Raw genomic sequence first — 17413 nt, forward strand, 5'->3', positions numbered from 1 at the left:
CTCTATCTGACTCACACCGACTTCAGTTGACTTACACAGACTCCATCTGTTTTACACAGATTCCAGTTGACTCACACTTACCAGTTGACCTACACAGATTCAAGCTGACTTACACAGACTCCAGTTGACTCTCATTGAATTACAAAGCTTTAAATGACTCACATCCCAAAAACTGACACAGGCTTCAAATAAATCTTACAGACTTCTGATGACTCCCAAAACTGACTCATACTGACTCTAAATAACCTGCGTTCAAAATTAGTCTGTTAAAGTCACCTACTGACTTTACTAACAGACTCCTGCTGGCTCACATAAACTCCAACTCACTCTGCTGTGCAGAGTCTGAAGTAATTATTGTTTTTGAGGCTGGTCCAGGTTTGGGTTAATGGGCCAGTCAGTGATCAGCTGCTGAAGGTCACTCTGTCTCATGGGATTCCAGCGTTCAGAACATCAGCTGTGTGAACAGACTCAGAGGAGAGGGGGTGTAAAAAGACTGACAAACAGCAAACCAAACAACAAAAACATTTTTATTAAGCTATAGTCATTCATAACATTATGAACAGCAGTGTTAGTGTAGTTTACATAGTGTAGTTTAATTGCTATTTTCTTATGTATTTGTGTATTTGAAAGATAATGTGTGTTAGTATGTGAGTGTGTGTGTGCATGCCTTTGTACAAAAATGCCTTCTAGTGCAACAAGTTCATACACTATATATATTTTAATTAATTTAAGTAAAATAAAGAATTAAAATACTAATAGAAAATTAGATGGAGAAAAAAATAGATATAGATAAATGATATAGAGTAAATAGTATAGCACAAAACCAACACAGAGCTAGAAGCTCAGTAAATCATGCTTGCTCTTACAGCCTACAATATACAGGTCAGGTAGTTTATCATAAATTAGTTTCTACAAGTTTACCTAAGGTTACCTGGTGGAATCACTATACACTGATGTCAGAAACTATATGCAATAAGATTGTGACAAAAGTCAATAGAAAAGAAAGGGTCAGTGGCAACAGACTAAGTCATTATAAGATGATTCCAATATATATGTCTTCACAAATGTTCACAACTCAAAAAAGTTGATTGCAGTATTTTTCACACTATAAGGTGCACCGGATTAAAAGGTGCACTAACAATAAACGTCTATTTTCTAGTCTTTTTTTATACATAAAGCGCACTAGATTATAAGCTACATTCTAAAAGACACTATAAGGAACTTTTAACTCAGGAGGTCTCGCTGATGGCTGGATGTTAATCTACACAGATTTCCGGGAAACTGTTTATTTGGGTGAATAAAGTGCTTTTGTTTATTTTAAAGTAAGTTTAAAATTCCCGCATTTCTCCAACACTAAATCTGGAGCATTAGCATTAGCGGCTAACACTGAGGATTGCTGATTTCTGACACCCTGATTGCTCTGGTAATCCAGGGAGATATAAATTAGCGGCTTGTCCCATGTAGCTTGTTTTAGCATGGTAAGTGCGCAGGATACAGTCTGATTTACTCCCCTTTGAATGATGAAAGAGCTAGCGCAGTTAGCAGCTTATGCTAATGCTGGTCCAGCAGTGCTAGTCGTGGTTAGCTGCAGGCTACAGGCCGATAATACTCAACTCTGAAGGGGGAAATAGCCAGCGTGGTTACCGGCTAATGCTAATGCTCTTTCAGTCCAGGTGCTAAAGAACTAAACTGAAACTCCTGTATAATGCTGTACCTCAGCAGAGTGGCTTTACTGCTCCTTACAGCCTGACTGGTACAATTCATACATAAGGCACACTGGATTAAAAGGCGCACTGGAGATTTAAAGAGAAATACGGTATTGTTTGTAAATAAATTAAAAAATATATATATATTTGTATATTTACTGATTTATTCTGAGTAAAGAAACTATGGGACTGAATTTGAACTAATTTAGTAAGCAGGTAAACACATGTGCATAGTTTATATAGACTCTTTTCTATAGCACTGAAAAAGTTGCTGATGTATAAAAAAAAAATAGTTAGAATTTTTGTGACTGAGCTCGGGGAGCAAATTACTGTGATTTATGGTCATATCAGACCTTACCCCACATAGGAAGCCTAATTAAATTCCTGAGTTATTACCGCTTAATTCATCACTCTGTGTTTAAATGATGGCCCTCCACCACATATACATTACCACGGCTCTGCTCTTATCCTCTTTCTGCATCCATACGGCCGACTCAAAACAGGAATATACTGTAAATCAATCAATACTGCTTCCTTCATTACAGCCATATATAACACGGGACACAGAGCAGGAGGCAGGAAACAGGAATGCAACTATTTTACTAGGATGCTCCTCCTCTTCCTGCCCCCTGAGATGACCCAGAGCAGTGCAGACTCTGACTGTGAGGATCCTGCAGTCGGGGGAAAGGACTGCTGGTCATTTGCGGAGAGGAGTTCAGGAGTTTCAGTGCTGAGCCGTGAAATGAAAAGTAGCAGCTGAAGTAGCACAGAGCCTCCGACCTGCGCCGGGTGGGGGAGGGGGTCTGACGCCTACTGCTGGAGAGTCTTGCTTTTGAAAGCAAGATTTCTGCACACATGCCTGTTTACCACTGTACTTAACAGCCATGAATCCATACTGTGTACACTCTTAAAAATAAAGATGCTACAAATAGTTATACAAGTGATGCCATTAAATAACTATTTTTAGTTCCTTAAAGGACCAGTACTATATGAACTACAGTTTAACTCCTAAAATGATGATGTATATCAGATAAGTTCTGGTACTTGCATCTCCTGAGAGCAGAGCTTCAGCCAGTACGTTCTTTTTACAGAGCAGAAATATGCAGATAGTCACTTGTCAGCTTTTGCCAGTCGCAAAAGAAAAAAAATCTTCGCAATACCCACATAATACTGTGGATTGAGGATTATTAGAATGGAGTGTCCCATCCATCTGGCAACCCCCTATCAGACCTCACTCCAACTCCAATAATTCACATTATTCACAGCCTTGCCATGAGCACACTGGCCAATCTTGTGAGTGATGTTGAACATCACACAACTTACATTGATGAGGGGGCACTACCAAGCAGTTACATACTGATGTCCTGTGACTTTTGGCATTTCAATGCCAAGCTTGTTTCTAATGGCTATGAATTGACAGGGTCTGTTGCTGTCCGCGGTGCTGAAACCCATTCTACTGAATATACAGCAGGGATTTTCAGTTAAAAAATGTATTTGTGTATTTTGTATACTAGAATATCTTAACAAAAGGTCCTTTGACTCATATAATTTTATCTTTTTTGTGTTAGATAGATGCTTCCTAAATTTAAAAACAAGAACCATTCAGTGAAACCCACATAGTTTAGTTGTGTTTCTATAGAGATAATTGCAAAAGTTTGGGCACTCTTTACCAAAACACTTCTTTTTTATAGTTTGATAAATAAAATCATTACTTACGTTTGATTTCAGCCTGTGTTTGCTGCTTATTAATAAATGAATAACAATTGTTTATTTTAATTCATTTCTTAAAAATAGATTTAGGCTCTGAGTGGTCCAGTGGACTATGGTGCTGCCACAATTGATCATACTCTGGACTCTGGGATACATAGGGTCGATGGCGCTTTCTCCCCACATCACTTCACATATACATGTACAGGAGGAGGCATGTGTTAATTTTTGACCTCCTAGTGCTGGGGGGGTGGGGGGTCATTACTAGGGAAAGTCTTAATGAGTGGAATGGGGTTACTGGCCTTCTACGAAAGGGATAAAAAGGAATCTAATTAGACCATACCTTTGAGGCTACCATCCCATCCCAAATTCAAAAGGGCTACCATCCCAGTGTCAGTTTTGTACGCTTTTTTTGAGAGTGTATCAGTTATGGTGACTTAATGTTCTTTTGGAAAGCAGGATCCAATTCACTGTCAGCTGTAGTGGGTGTATATAATCGGGGAAACGGTGCTTGACAGTAAACACACTTTTTCACGCTGTTAAAGAATTAATTACGTTTCTATTACAATACACTTACTCACTGTACTACTTTCCCTCAGTGCTGAAGAGTGGCTGTGTTTAAATCGCACAGCCCCCCACAGCTTCCGACTGCTTCACATCAACTTCCAGCTCACATTCCACTCAGCCCCCCTGCAAGAAACTGATTGGTTCGGTCTGTGGGCACGTTACACACGCGGCGGCAACTCCTGACTGGATGGTGGCGGCACAAGTGCAGGCGGGCTCTCCAATGGCACGCTGAGCTGTGTGCCTCGGGGGAGGGGCTGAAGAGAGAAGGGGGAGGGGAGAAGGGTGTCAGCCTGAAGAGGAAGAAGAAGGAGAAGAATGCATTTGGTGCCTGATTGTTATTCATGTCCCAGTTTTACTCAGTTTTGCTAAGAAAAGTAAGACATCTGGAACTGAATACTGCTTGAAAATTAGGGTATTAGTGTTTTAGAACACTTGGCACAGCGTGAATAAAAGATAACACATAATTCTAATCCAAAACTATGATGAATTGTTTGGAAACTGCGTGGTTTAGCATAGCTAATGAGTGGAGTCCCACAGGGTTCAGTTTTAGGGTCCCTAAAATTGATGTTAACAACAATGTAGTTATAAGAATAAGATTAAAGAGCAGAAATGAGGGCTTACATATTGTGTCTGCGAGGCTATAAATGCTAAGAAATAAACAGTTGTGAACAGTATATAGCTGTACATGATGCCTTTTTTTATTAAAACTGTTTGGAAATAAGGGTATAAGGAAATGAATTTTAGAATACTTGTTACCGTGTTGAGCAACAACAAAATTATTGTGATTTAATTGGTAATCATTTGGTCTAATATATCTAAGGAAATGTAGGTACTATTAAGTTCATGTTAACAGAAATGTAGTTATAAGAGAAAGAGAGTCTAAGAGATTAAGAATGTACAAAACAAACATATTGTCGACAGCATATATTTGCAAATGATGGCTTTTTTGGAATAAATTTAGCTTTGAACTGAATATTTGAGTTTTAAAATATTAAGTGCTGAAAATGACTGACAGCATTTGTTAGGAGTGGAGTCTCACAGGAAAACGAATGTTAATGTTTAGGCTTATATACAGCATCTGTGATGTAACATATTTTTTTGCACAGTACATGGACTTGATTCAAAATAGATAATTTATGAATAAAATTACCACTGGAACTAAAGGATAACCAAATACAAAGCAGTATTGGTGGAAAGTGAATGTACATACTGTATCCCAGTCACTTTAATGCACCACATGTACAGATTTATTAAAATTAATATTAATATTTAAACAGGCCTGTGGTAAAGCAAACTCATCTGCCACAAAGAAACAGAAGCAACAAAATGAAAACAAAAAGAGGAAAAGTTTGTTTGGACTCCAGAGGGTCACACACACAGTGTTCACCCCATCCAGAAGTGTGATGTAACAGACTGTGTGTGTAAAGTTAAGGCTCTGGGACGCATATATTTGCATCTTAATGGCTGGAGGGGAATGGTGTTAATTTAGGCTTGGAGGTGGGGAATACTGAGGACAAAAGTAATGAACAGCCCCAAGGACAGTGGCCTGCAGGAGGGGCTGCAGGGTGGGGGGTTGGGGGAGTTGTCTCCCCACAAACCTAATCCGCCTAAAAAATGGTTCAGACAGGCCATTGTGCACCACTTACTGCCCATATTGATAGCTGATGCATAACTTATTCACTCGGACCGCTCTGGCTTGTTGTGCGGCGGCCGAAGGAATGATAAGACTACTTAGGCAGATGGGCCAGAACCCAAATCACAAAACACAAAGGGGGTATGAGGTGACCCATTTTTTACATGTCAGTGCAGAAAGTAATAACAGCAAAACTGTTACAAACACACCAGAACAGCAGCAGTAGCCACAGCATATCCACTGGATCCATAAGAGGCCTTAAAATAAAATAAAAATATATGCAGAGAAAATGCCTTTAAAACAGCCTTTTTTTCTTCTTGGAAACTGAATTTACACTACACTGCAGCTTCACCAAGGGATTTAAACAAAAAAGTTGGATTAAAAAGTGGATATAACATTATATAGTACATGCCATAGATAATCCACACCCTACTAAGCATACAACTGTGTTACAATGTAGTAATGAAGTAGCTATAGGCTACAATATGAGCTTTTTAGGGTTATTTATTTATTTATTTGTACTAACTGGCATGACCTTTAATAAAATTATCATACATACTAAATTAGTCTTAAGTTATGAATCTGACGTTTATTTTGTATTTGTTTGTACTAAATACAAAAAAAAAAAAACTGGCCTTTTATTACATTATCATGAATGCTAAATAATGTGTTTTTTGTCTCTTTATTATTTAAGCTAAAAATAAAAATACATTAGTATTAGAACTTTTACGAAATTATCATAAATTATAAAGTAGGCATATTTAAAATACAAAAAGTTTTTTTTTCTTTTGTTTATTTATATAAACCAAATAGTAAAACAAAAATAACAGACTTAAGAATTTCACAAGAATATAAACTGAGAAAAAAGTGATCAATTAAGCAAATACTATGATATTAGGTAAATTGTGCTTTATTTATTTATTTATATTTTTTTATTTATTTGTATTTGTTTATTCGCAATGGAAAACGGAAAATGGAATTTTATGAGAGTATCATAAATGCTAAAGGAGTCATAGGCAACGGTGTCACGTGCTTTTATTTATCTTGTTTATTTATTTATTAATTGTAGATACATTGATAATATAAATACCGCTTCAAACAGCAAGCCTCATATAAAAATAAAATAGTCCAAATTAAAATTCCAAATCGCATTTTAGAGCTAGTTTTGATGTGTGTGTGAAAGAAAGAAAAAGAGAGAGTGAGGGGAAAAAAAGAAAGAGAGAGTTCTGTTCTGCTCTTCTTTCACTGCTCCATCCGGGAACTTCCGAATTAGCATTGACAACCGAAGCGCAACTTTTTCCCCAGGCAAAGTGAAATCAAGCCGCGGACTCGGACGGAAAATATAGTCCCTCCTCTTCTTCGCTTTACACTCATTTACAACTCAAAAACACCGGCTGAATACAGCGCACCTCGGATACGCCTTTGTTCCGCGCGTTTATGGGTGGATGTTAAGCCTTTTTGTCGTCTTTGAAGCACTTTTGCGGTTTTTCTCTATGTGTGTGTGTGTGCGCGCGTGTGTGTGTGCTGCTCTGCCGTGGAAGTGAGTGAGTGATGAGTCTCGTAGCCAGTAAAGAAGCGAGAACTTGCTCAGCAGACTGAGTAGTTCATTTCTTTCGCTTGTTTTAATCGGAGAAATCATCGTTTTTACTCGTCGACTTCGCCTGGAAAGTGGAAGAAAAGTGGTTTTCAAGTCCAAACATGGAACTACAAGGCCTTCAAGAGGCGCTGAAAGTAGAAATCCAATGTCATCAGGTACGGGAACTAACCGAACATCGCTCGGGCTGGTGTTGCTGCTGCTGCTGCTGCGGCTCGACCGTTTACTGTGGCCGGCTACGCCAACTGTGCTTTTCCGGGGGGAAAGGGGGCGCTTTGCTGGATGTTTAGAAGGAGGTTAAAGATTTTGGGCGACAAAGCTGAGAAAACAAGTGCTTCTGGCTGCTAACAAACACTGTAGCTACTGTAGTTACTTCACTGTCGGCTTGACAGTGACGCCATGACATGCAGCTTGAGTTTTGGGGGCTTGTTAAAGCACTTTTGTGTCAATGTAAGTCTTTGTATTCACTTTATGTTAGTGTAACACTGCTTGGATGTGCTGCAGTAAACTAGTGATGGCTAGAGCTGAAGCTAAATAATGCGGTGCTGGTTTTGTGTGGCGATCTGGACGAGACTTGAATATTTATGAGGTGCTCACACTCACACACAGCTTTGCTCCACTCTGCTTTGTTCCAGCTAGTAGTAGTAGTAATATTATTCACTTTAAATAGTTTAAATACATGAAATACACTCTTTTGGGGGTGTTTTAGTTCTGATTCAGTTCATAGATAAGGACAAACCTACAGGTACGCCAGTTAACCTAGTGTTAGTTAGGTTATGTTGCCTAGCAAGCTGTTAACGTGTGTTAAGTGTGTATGTTGGTCATGAAATTATTTTTTTAAAGAAAGATGTAAATACACACAGAAAAAGGGAGAGAAGAGAGAAACACACAGAAAGAGAGAGACAGAGAGAGAGAGAGAGAGAGAGAGAGAGAGAGAGAGAGAGAGAGAGAGAAGAGAGATTCACAAACATACAGAAAGAGAGAAAGAAATTGCTAAACTTTAAGCAGCACAAATCTCGTCTTGTTTTCTGCCTTAGCTAAAACTTTAAGCTATTAATTTAACGTTAGGTCAACTTTAGCTGTAGAAACCTTTAAACATTATTTAACACATATTTACTTACTCTTTTCATATTGTGTTCAGATGTAGGATGCTCTAGAGAGCTAAAAAAGCAGTTACACGACATTCAACGTAGAATAACAGCTCCAAACACACTTAACGTTACATATGGCATGTTAAGGCTCACAAACCCAGCTTAACGCTATAACTAACTAGCTAAGGTGACCTAACTACATAAACTAACGCTAGATAACAAGTTAGCATTCTAAGCACGCCTTTACTACGTTACCAAAATAGGATTTTTAGCTAAATGATTAGCTAACCTAGATAGCTAGCTAACCGTCCGGGTATTTTGAAAAAAAAAAAGGCGTCTGTAGATGACTGGTGTAAGTTGTGTACTGTGTAAATGTTAAAGAATTTAGCGTCCATTTTGAGTGGGTCGACATGTTTCTGGAAAAAGAGAGAAAGACAGAGATAGCTTAGCTATTATTTAGGTTAGCGTTTGATAGTTAGCTAAAACTTTAAGCAGCACAAATCTTGCCTTGATTTCTGCTCCATCTAAAACTTTTAAGGCTATTAACCTAGCTTAGGTCAACTTTAGATACTAGTTCTTAGACGTTATCTAAAGTAATACACATTTACTTACTTTTATTATTCTGTGTGCAGATGTATGATGCTCTACGGAGCTTAAAAAACAGCTCCATGACATTAAAAGCAGAACAACAGCTCTAACCACACTGTTTAACTTGGCTAGCTAGCGATCTTTTTTGTGTTGTTAAGAGTTACACACAAACCTCGGATAATGTTAACCTAGCTAAAGTAGTTGGCTAAAAAGTTATCTTACCAAGTTAGCTTAACTAACTAGCTAACTAAGAAACTAGGTTAGCTAGCTAGCGAGGCAACGTGAACTAACGTTAGTTAGTTAGCTAGCTTAGCTTAACATTCTTAGCACGTCCTCGCTACGTTACCAAAACAGGCGTTTTTTACTAGCTAAACGGCTCGGTTTAGGTTGGAAAAAAGTCGTTTATACGACCAAACTAACGCTCTAGATTTTGCTAACATCTTGATATACTGTTCCTAAGTTGGTAACCGTGAAAATGTTAAGAAATTTAGCGTCCATTTTGAGTGGGTCGACATGTTTCTGGAGAGAAGAGAGAAAGAGAGAGTGATAGCTAGTGAAGGGCTGGCTGCTCTCAAGTCTGCTGTTTTAAGCTATATTTCTTAGCACGTTTCATGCAGCTAAAAGTGTTAGAATGAGGCTAAAGACCGAGTGATATGTATCTACGGTTAATCTACACAGGAATTTACTTATTTTACACTTTTATTAGCTATTTCTCATGATTTTTGCTTGGTCACACGACGACGTTTGATTCGAGCTGAGCTTAAATACTTTCACTTTTTTCGTTTCGTTTGTCGCTTTTACGAACCAGGGTTAACTTTAATGATTTAAACTCAGATTTTATAACTAACTGCGTTTGTCATTAAAACTTTGACGTTGTTAGGTTAGCTAGGTTAGCTGGTCAGCGGGCTAACGCTAGGTTAGCTATCTATCGCTGTTAGTCTTGGTCTCAGCACCAAGGACAGATGCCATAGCCTAGCTTGGTTATTAACCGCTACTCTCGCCTTGGTTTGTGAAGTTGCTTGGTCTGCAACAGGGAATTTAGCTGGTTAGCTTACTATTTAGCTTTCTAGCTAGCTAACTAAGTGCTTTAAAACACACATTAACACATATTTTCGCTTTTTGAAATCTTTTAAAGTGCCTACGAGAATCTGAATCGACTCTTTGAATCAATGTTTCCTCCTGAATGCAGTTTTCAGCACTTGGAACAGCGCCTGCCTGCCTTGCTGCCTTTTATTCATTATTTTTGTGCCCTCTGCATTCAAACGTGTACCAAATCCACAAACGAAAGTGATGAGCCCACAAAAAACACCAGCCAGTATGTGTGTGAGTATGTTTTGGGGCTGTGTAGAGACTCAGTAGGTTTGTAGGTGCTGTAATGTTTCTCTAAAAGCTTCTTCTTCAGTTTGATAGTGGAAGCTTCCATTTTGTGAGAGAAGGGGTGTTGGTTTCTTTCCTAACATGGAGAGAAAAAAAAGTCTGCGGAGTTTGGCGGTGGGGGATGGGGTCTCATTCATGCCCAACATTACCATTTTGATTGCTTTGATGCTGTTTTTGGAGGAGGAGGAGGAGGAGGAGGGCAGCAGAGGGAAGAGGCAGAAGAAGAGGAAGGAAAAAGGCGAGTCAGCACAGAACAGCACAGCACAGCACAGGGGGGATGTTTTACTAGAAAACACCTCTAGCTTTAAGATGACCTCCACTTTTACCAGACCAGGCTCTCTGGTTTCGAACGACAGACGGAGGAAGTTAATGTTGTTCTCGACTGACAGGTTGACCAGTAGAGCTTATGGCTGCACAGTATATTGTTTTAGCGTCACCATCACAAATTTGGACATGCACAGTTGTCACATATCGCAGGACGTGCTATGTCATATGGTCAAAACGTCGTGCTGTGCTGCTTACACAAAAGTGAAAAATTAATGCTGTTCTTGTTTTCAATGACATCTACTAGATTTTTGTCAGAATATATTTGCCAGTGTATATTAAACCTTGGATACACACCGGGAGGAAATTACTAATATTATTTTGGATCATTGACTTTTCGGTACATTTGTATTATTTATGTAAGAATATATGTATATCACTAGAAAACATATACAGTTTGTAAAAAAAATGGCCCCCTTACAGATTTCTTTTGTTTTTGCTTTTTGTCAAACTTAGATTTTTAACACCAGACAAGAAAACCTAAAAAGATAAATTAATACAAAAAGTAAAAAAAATTCACATAGGAATTGATGGATTTGGATAGCTTTTTCCCTTTTAATAACTAAAATAATCATTTACAAAACGTTATCTTTGTCTGATATTAAAATGGTTTGATAATCTAAAATATATGTAATATATAAGTAAAATAAAAAGTGATAAAATATATTTTTTTAATATCATAAAGCCCCACTAGAGCATAAGACATGTCCAGTGGTAACTGACAGACTTCTTAATGCCCAATGAAATGAGTTACATGTTTCTAAAACGTTTCAAAACAGTCTTATAACACCTCAGTGCATAATAATGTAGCTTAAGAGAACTGGTGAACTGATTCAAAGTAATTTTTTGGAAATGTTTAATAAGCCAAGGCTGATGATGAATATTATTAGCATATAATAGAACGGTAGAGCCTAGGAAGGCCAGACTCTTTTCGCAGGAGAACATCATTTCCTTTTAAATAATGACAATGTTGTCAAGGTCATTTTACAGATCAGTGAGTTTGATTAGGAGTTATGAAGGTAAAGGCAGTTCTTGCACATGCAGATGATTTTTTTCTGCTGTAATGCTGTTTTTTCCAGGGTTATATTTTTAGATAGGTTGCTATTATAGATAGAACTATATATGTACAGTAACTAGTCAATATATGCCATTTCTTTAGAAGCCAAAGAGCAGGTTGATAATTACGTAAAATATAGTGGTGCTAACAGCTTTAGAGTGATGTGGAAAGTAACTTTAAAATATCTAAATAAAACATTCTTTAATTATTAATTCAGTTCAACATATAAACATTTAAAGTCATTAAGAGTGGTTTGGTGTGAAACACTAAAAAGAAACTAGCTGTGGAGATATGAAACATAGGCCTGTTTGAATAGTTTAAAACAGTATAGTAAATATATATTAAATGAAATGGCTGTATTGTAGAGAGTATAACCCCTGATTCCTAACCCACTCACTTTAAAGAGGCAAACTAATTTATATACATAACTTATATACATATTCATGTTTGTTTAGTTAAAAAACAAGTTTTAGTTCTGTGTTTGTAACACAGCCTCAGTGTTGTGGTGGGTGGTGACCTTCCATATGTTGCCTTACAATGAACCATTAAATATCAAACCATCATAATAAACTTTTTCTTATGTATCAACATTATACTAAAATATTCAGAAATTGCTAAGTAAAATCTCCATTAAGGATCTACATATTCATATTTTATACATATATTGTTAAAATATATGCAGTTTATAAATGTGTAATGATCAGTTACTTTTTTGGTCTTGTGTGTAGATGATCATTCCATGTCTGGAAAAATGTGATAAAGTGTGTTTACCAGTACATATCATATCAGTCTAACAATATTTGGATTTGTGATACCAAACTTTTAGTTGTTTAATAGAAAGCACACATCTGGTGCATAAAAGTACTGTATTTCTTTTTTTGTTTGTTTTATAAGCAGTGTGTGATTTTTTTCCTATGCTGTAGTGGTTAATCATGTCGCTGCTATAGGATTTGAAACGATTTAGGGGTTGTAGATCAATTTAATCAAGACTATGATGTAACAGTTTTGCCGTTTTTAGAATTGGCCCATTGTATAGCTCTGTTTTGATTCTGTTGGATTATCTTTTAAATAAAAGAACAACAGTATTTAAGGTTAATGTTTTGTTACTTCCATTTACTAAACCATCTTGTTTCTAAAGATAATCATGGCAGCCTGTTCTACCAGTTTAAATTGTTCCTGTTAGATACGAATGATCAGAAAATAGTAAAATGTTTAAGATTGTAATTGTATATAATATAGTTATAGTACATAGGTAGCATAGAAGAAGATAAAACATGTCTGTCTAAAAATAATCGGCCAAAAAAAATACTTATACATATTAATTGTTAAGCGTTTCCTGTTTACATACTCTGTTTCCCCTCAGGCAAACAAACTACATTTGCATTTATTTTTTTCCCCTCTTTCGCTTTGCATTGTAATGAAATATCACTGCAATCTGGAAAAAATGAAGGGCTAAAGTTGCATGTTATGATTAAAAATCATGTAATTAAGCTTTTTTTTATTCTCCAGCACTTGCTTGTTGTTGCATCAGTAAAACAAAGTTGTAGAAAGTGTTGAACTCAGATTTCAGGGTTTTGCTTTGTATACAGCTGTGACTTTGCCTTTTTCTTTTACCTTTACATGGTTGCAGTTTTGTTACATATAGTCTGTTTTTTAGTGTAAGATCTGCTGTTCAGTCTTAAAAAATAAAGATGCTGCAAAAAGTTATTTGAGTGACACCAGTGATGTGCTACTTATGCTTACAGTATGTTTAAATATTCTTTTACAAAAAAGTGGTTATTTGGTGGAATAAGTTGCAGAAGCTTTTTTTCAACATTTATGTTTATGAGTGTATTTATTTCATTTAGCTTAGTTAACTCCTTAGACTAATGAACTATTTAAAGTAATGTGTTGAAAGTTGGAGTATTAATTGTGTGCAAGATTATGCGCGGCTCTAAAGTAGTTTTGAGCTTTTGATACCTTGGGCAACTGTAGTGCCAGTTATAAATGTACATTATTGCCATAGTGGAATTGTTGCCATAGTGGAAATGGCAACAATTCCACTATCATTATAAATAAATATAATTTGTGGTGATATAATGTGACCACATTAATTTACCGTTGGAGCTAAAACATCAACAGAAACTCATGTGGAACAATTTGAAGGTGGTTTAGAGTGGTCAGAGCACACAATAAACTCAAGTGTGATTTGTTGGGAGCTCATTTGCACATTACAGCCTTCTGTAGTAGCACTAATGTAAAGGCTGGGATCACAGTAATGATTAACAAATGATATGTTGGGTAGTTCTACTGCCCAGGGAGGACACAAAGGGCTTTCAGGATCCCTTAGATATCCATGGTTGGTGTATTATTGTTTGGAAGAAATCTTTATGGTGTTGATTTTGATTTGGTTCGAGAGTCCTGCTAGTTTCATAAAGATCTACTTTTATATTACTTTTATTATGAGTTTGTTTCTTCTCCTAATTCAGCACACCATCAGACTCCATCAAATTCAAATGAGGTTTGGGGCTCTAGCTGACTGTTCCTAGGTCACGGGTTTGGGGAGGGGCGTGCTGAAGTCAGTATGGCGAATAATATGGTCCCCAGCTCCTGTGGGAGGCGAGGGTGAGTCCCCTCCAGATGCTGTTGTGAGCTTCAGTGTGTGAGTGGCAGCTTGGGCTGGGTGAAAGGTTACAAGAATCAGCTAACGGCTTCTTTTTTTTTTTCATTTGCCTTTTCATATACTGCGCTGGGGGTGGGAGGAGTCAGGCGGGGGGGAGCCACCATTGAAACAGTGTTTATCGTTGGCCCAGTGGACTGTTTAATTGTGTTGTTATCAGAGGAGAAAATGGAGTAGGTAGAGGGAGATGAGTGTGTTTTTAATGAAGTAGTGGCATGTGTGTAAAAGTGTCTTCTGTAACACTTCAGGTAGCTACTGTGATTGCTTGTTGTTCAGCTAGCATCAAGCTAACAAAGAATTCTGAATTTTTGAAGCCAAGTAAGCATCACAGTATGGAGATCTTCATTTGAAGATATTTAAAATATGTAATTCACAAGGATTATTTAGTCAAGGGGATGGTCCTACAGTCTTAGAATTAGTTCCAAAAGGGGGGTACAAATGTATTTTTTGAGGAATGCCATAGAAGAATCACTTTTGATTCAGAAAAAAAGGATTAGTAGAGATGCGTGGTTGTGGAGAGCTTTGAATCTACCTGGCAAATGTTTTTCTAATAAATTGCATTTTTGTACAGTTTACAAGGTTCTTAAGTGGAACTTGCTAAAACATATAGTCTTACACTCTGAAAATTAGAATCCAGGTAATTAAATATGGGCCTTGAATCTAGTTTCCCATCCTAAAGTTTGGAATAAGGAATCTGGAAGTTTAACGATTGAGCAAAAAAGTGATACAAATGGTTATTTGACTGATGCTCTAAAAGAACCTCTTTTTGCTTCAATAAGAAGCCATGTTTGAGAGATCTTATAGTGAAAAACCTTAATACTAGTGAACAGCAATTAATATTAATGGTATAAACAAAGATCCTGACGTAAAAAATGCATAGATGTATGTTTACCTTGAAGGTTTCAACGTGTGAAAAGGATATATTAATTTTTGTACGTAAAGGGAGTGTAAATGAGCATTTAGAAGGTGAGAAAATCCACAGATTGAATTCTATGTTGAGGAAGCTTTGCTTGTCAGGGAAAAAACTCCTTCTCTACATCCGGCTGAATCTTCTGCAATCCTTAAAACACCTCATTAGAGAGCCTTTCTGTTTTTCTTCTCACCAGAGGAGCGTCAGAGCTTTTTCTGGGGCATCAGTATTTCAGCTGGAGTATTATCGTCTCAGACTTATGTTTTGTAGATGAACGCAGTGAATCCGTGTTTGCTACTTTGTGCCCTCTATTCGTATTATTTATCATGAGTTTTCCTTCAAAGTGGACTGCTATTGAATTATTGATAGTCCAAGAGGGTCTTTTTTTGTTCTTTGGATTGGGCAGCAAAAGGAGACTGATGCAATGTATGATTCATCATAGGCGTGTGTGTATGTTCATGTTGGAAGCCTCCAAAGTATATACAGGTGCTGGTCAACGAATTAGAATAATTTGAAATAGTGCAATCATGAAATTCTTTGAATGCATTTTTTGTGCAGAAAGCAAATCAGGTCTTCACCGCACCTGTCCTACTCGTTAGACTAATCACAGAACTCGTTACCTGGAAAGAAATTTGCTCAGCTGAGCTTTCCAAAAGGCCCATTTAGGCCATTTAACTGTGACACTGTTGTTTTATTGAATTAGAATAATGGAGAAACCGTTTCATTGAATTAGAATAAATGCTCGAATTTTTGTTTTCTGTGAAGAGTGTTCACTGTGCAGTATAAAGTCAGGGTTGAGTAGAATTTCTAAGTTGTAAAATCAATCATGGGTAAGCAGCGCGACCTCTCAACCGGAATAGTGGCTCAAATTCAAGCCCTTCGCCAACAAGGCTTGACCCAAACTAAAATTGCTGAGCAGCTCGGCATCAGCCAGTCTTCCGTCTGCAAAGCTCTCAAGAAAAACTGCAGCAAGCGCACAAACTGTTCCGGCGTCCGAAAAACTTCTGCTCGCGACAACAAGCAGCTGAGAAAGATCGCAGTCAGCAACCGGTTCAAGTCCACTTCCGAGCTCACCGACTTGTGGAACAAGCAGACCGGCGCTGACGTCTCCAGATCAACCACTTACCGTCGTCTGCGCGAACTCGGCTTCAAATCTCGCGTTCCAGCAGTAAAACCGATGCTGAACAAGAAACAAATGGAGAAACGGCTGAAGTGGGCCAAAGAACACGGCGAGTGGACTGCTGAAGACTGGCAGAAAGTGGTCTTCAGTGACGAATCACGCTTCTGCATCTCCTTCGGTGACCAAGGTCCTCGTGTCTGGCGTCGTGGTGGCGAAACCTACAACCACGAGTGCGTGAAAAGATCCGTCAAGTTTCCCCAGAGCGTTATGGTCTGGGGATGCATGTCCGCTCGAGGTGTAGGGAAACTCTGCTTCCTCAAGAAGACTGTCAATGCTGCCGTATATCAAGATGTTCTGGAAACGTTCCTGATTCCGACTGTTGAGGAACAGTTCCGCGAAGAAGACTTCATATTTCAACAGGATCTTGCACCGGCTCATGCGGCAAAGTCGACCAAAGATTGGTTCACTAAAAAACAGCTTGAAGTTTTGGCATGGCCGGCCAACTCGCCTGACCTCAATGTCATTGAAAACCTTTGGGCCATCGTCAAGCGGAAAATTAGAGACAGAAAGCCTACTACGCTGGACCAACTGAAGCAGAACATCGCCACTGCCTGGGAAGCTGTGAGTGCGGAAACTTGCGACAAGCTGGTCAAATCGATGCCGCGGAGACTTCAGGCAGTCATACAAGCCAAGGGGGCAGCCACAAAATACTGAGAAAGTGATGATTGTAATTATAATAAAAATTATTCTAATTCAATGACACGGTTTCTCCATTATTCTAATTCAATAAAACAACAGTGTCACAGTTAAATGGCCTAAATGGGACTTTTGGAAAGCTCAGCTGAGCAAATATTTTTCCAGGTAACGAGTTCTGTGATTAGTCTAACGAGTAGGACAGGTGCGGTGAACACCTGATTTGCTTTCTGCACAAAAAATGCATTCAAAGAATTTCATGATTGCACTATTTCAAATTATTCTAATTCGTTGACCAGCACCTGTATTTGCTCATGTCTGATTTCACACGGACTTCTTCTTCAGCTTTTCCTTCTTCTCAATGTGTCTGTTTAAAGGGCAGATTCT

At 38.0% G+C, this 17413-nt stretch overlaps 1 protein-coding gene across 3 annotated transcripts in view; it reads left to right on the forward strand.

Moving 5' to 3' along the window:
* Positions 1-6980: 6980 nt before the first annotated feature.
* Positions 6981-17413, forward strand: part of phf21b (PHD finger protein 21B) — a 127851-nt gene continuing 117418 nt past the window's right edge. The window contains exon 1 of one of the 3 annotated variants that reach the window (XM_015604952.3): positions 6981-7365. In XM_015604952.3, the coding sequence (XP_015460438.1) occupies positions 7312-7365 (54 nt within the window). In that variant the 5' untranslated portion in view covers positions 6981-7311. The remainder of the gene's footprint in view (positions 7366-17413) is intronic. The other 2 variants (XM_015604951.3, XM_007245887.4) reach the window with 2 other exon arrangements.

Source organism: Astyanax mexicanus, chromosome 2, assembly GCF_023375975.1.
Source record: "Astyanax mexicanus isolate ESR-SI-001 chromosome 2, AstMex3_surface, whole genome shotgun sequence".
NCBI classification, from domain to species: domain Eukaryota; kingdom Metazoa; phylum Chordata; class Actinopteri; order Characiformes; family Acestrorhamphidae; genus Astyanax; species Astyanax mexicanus.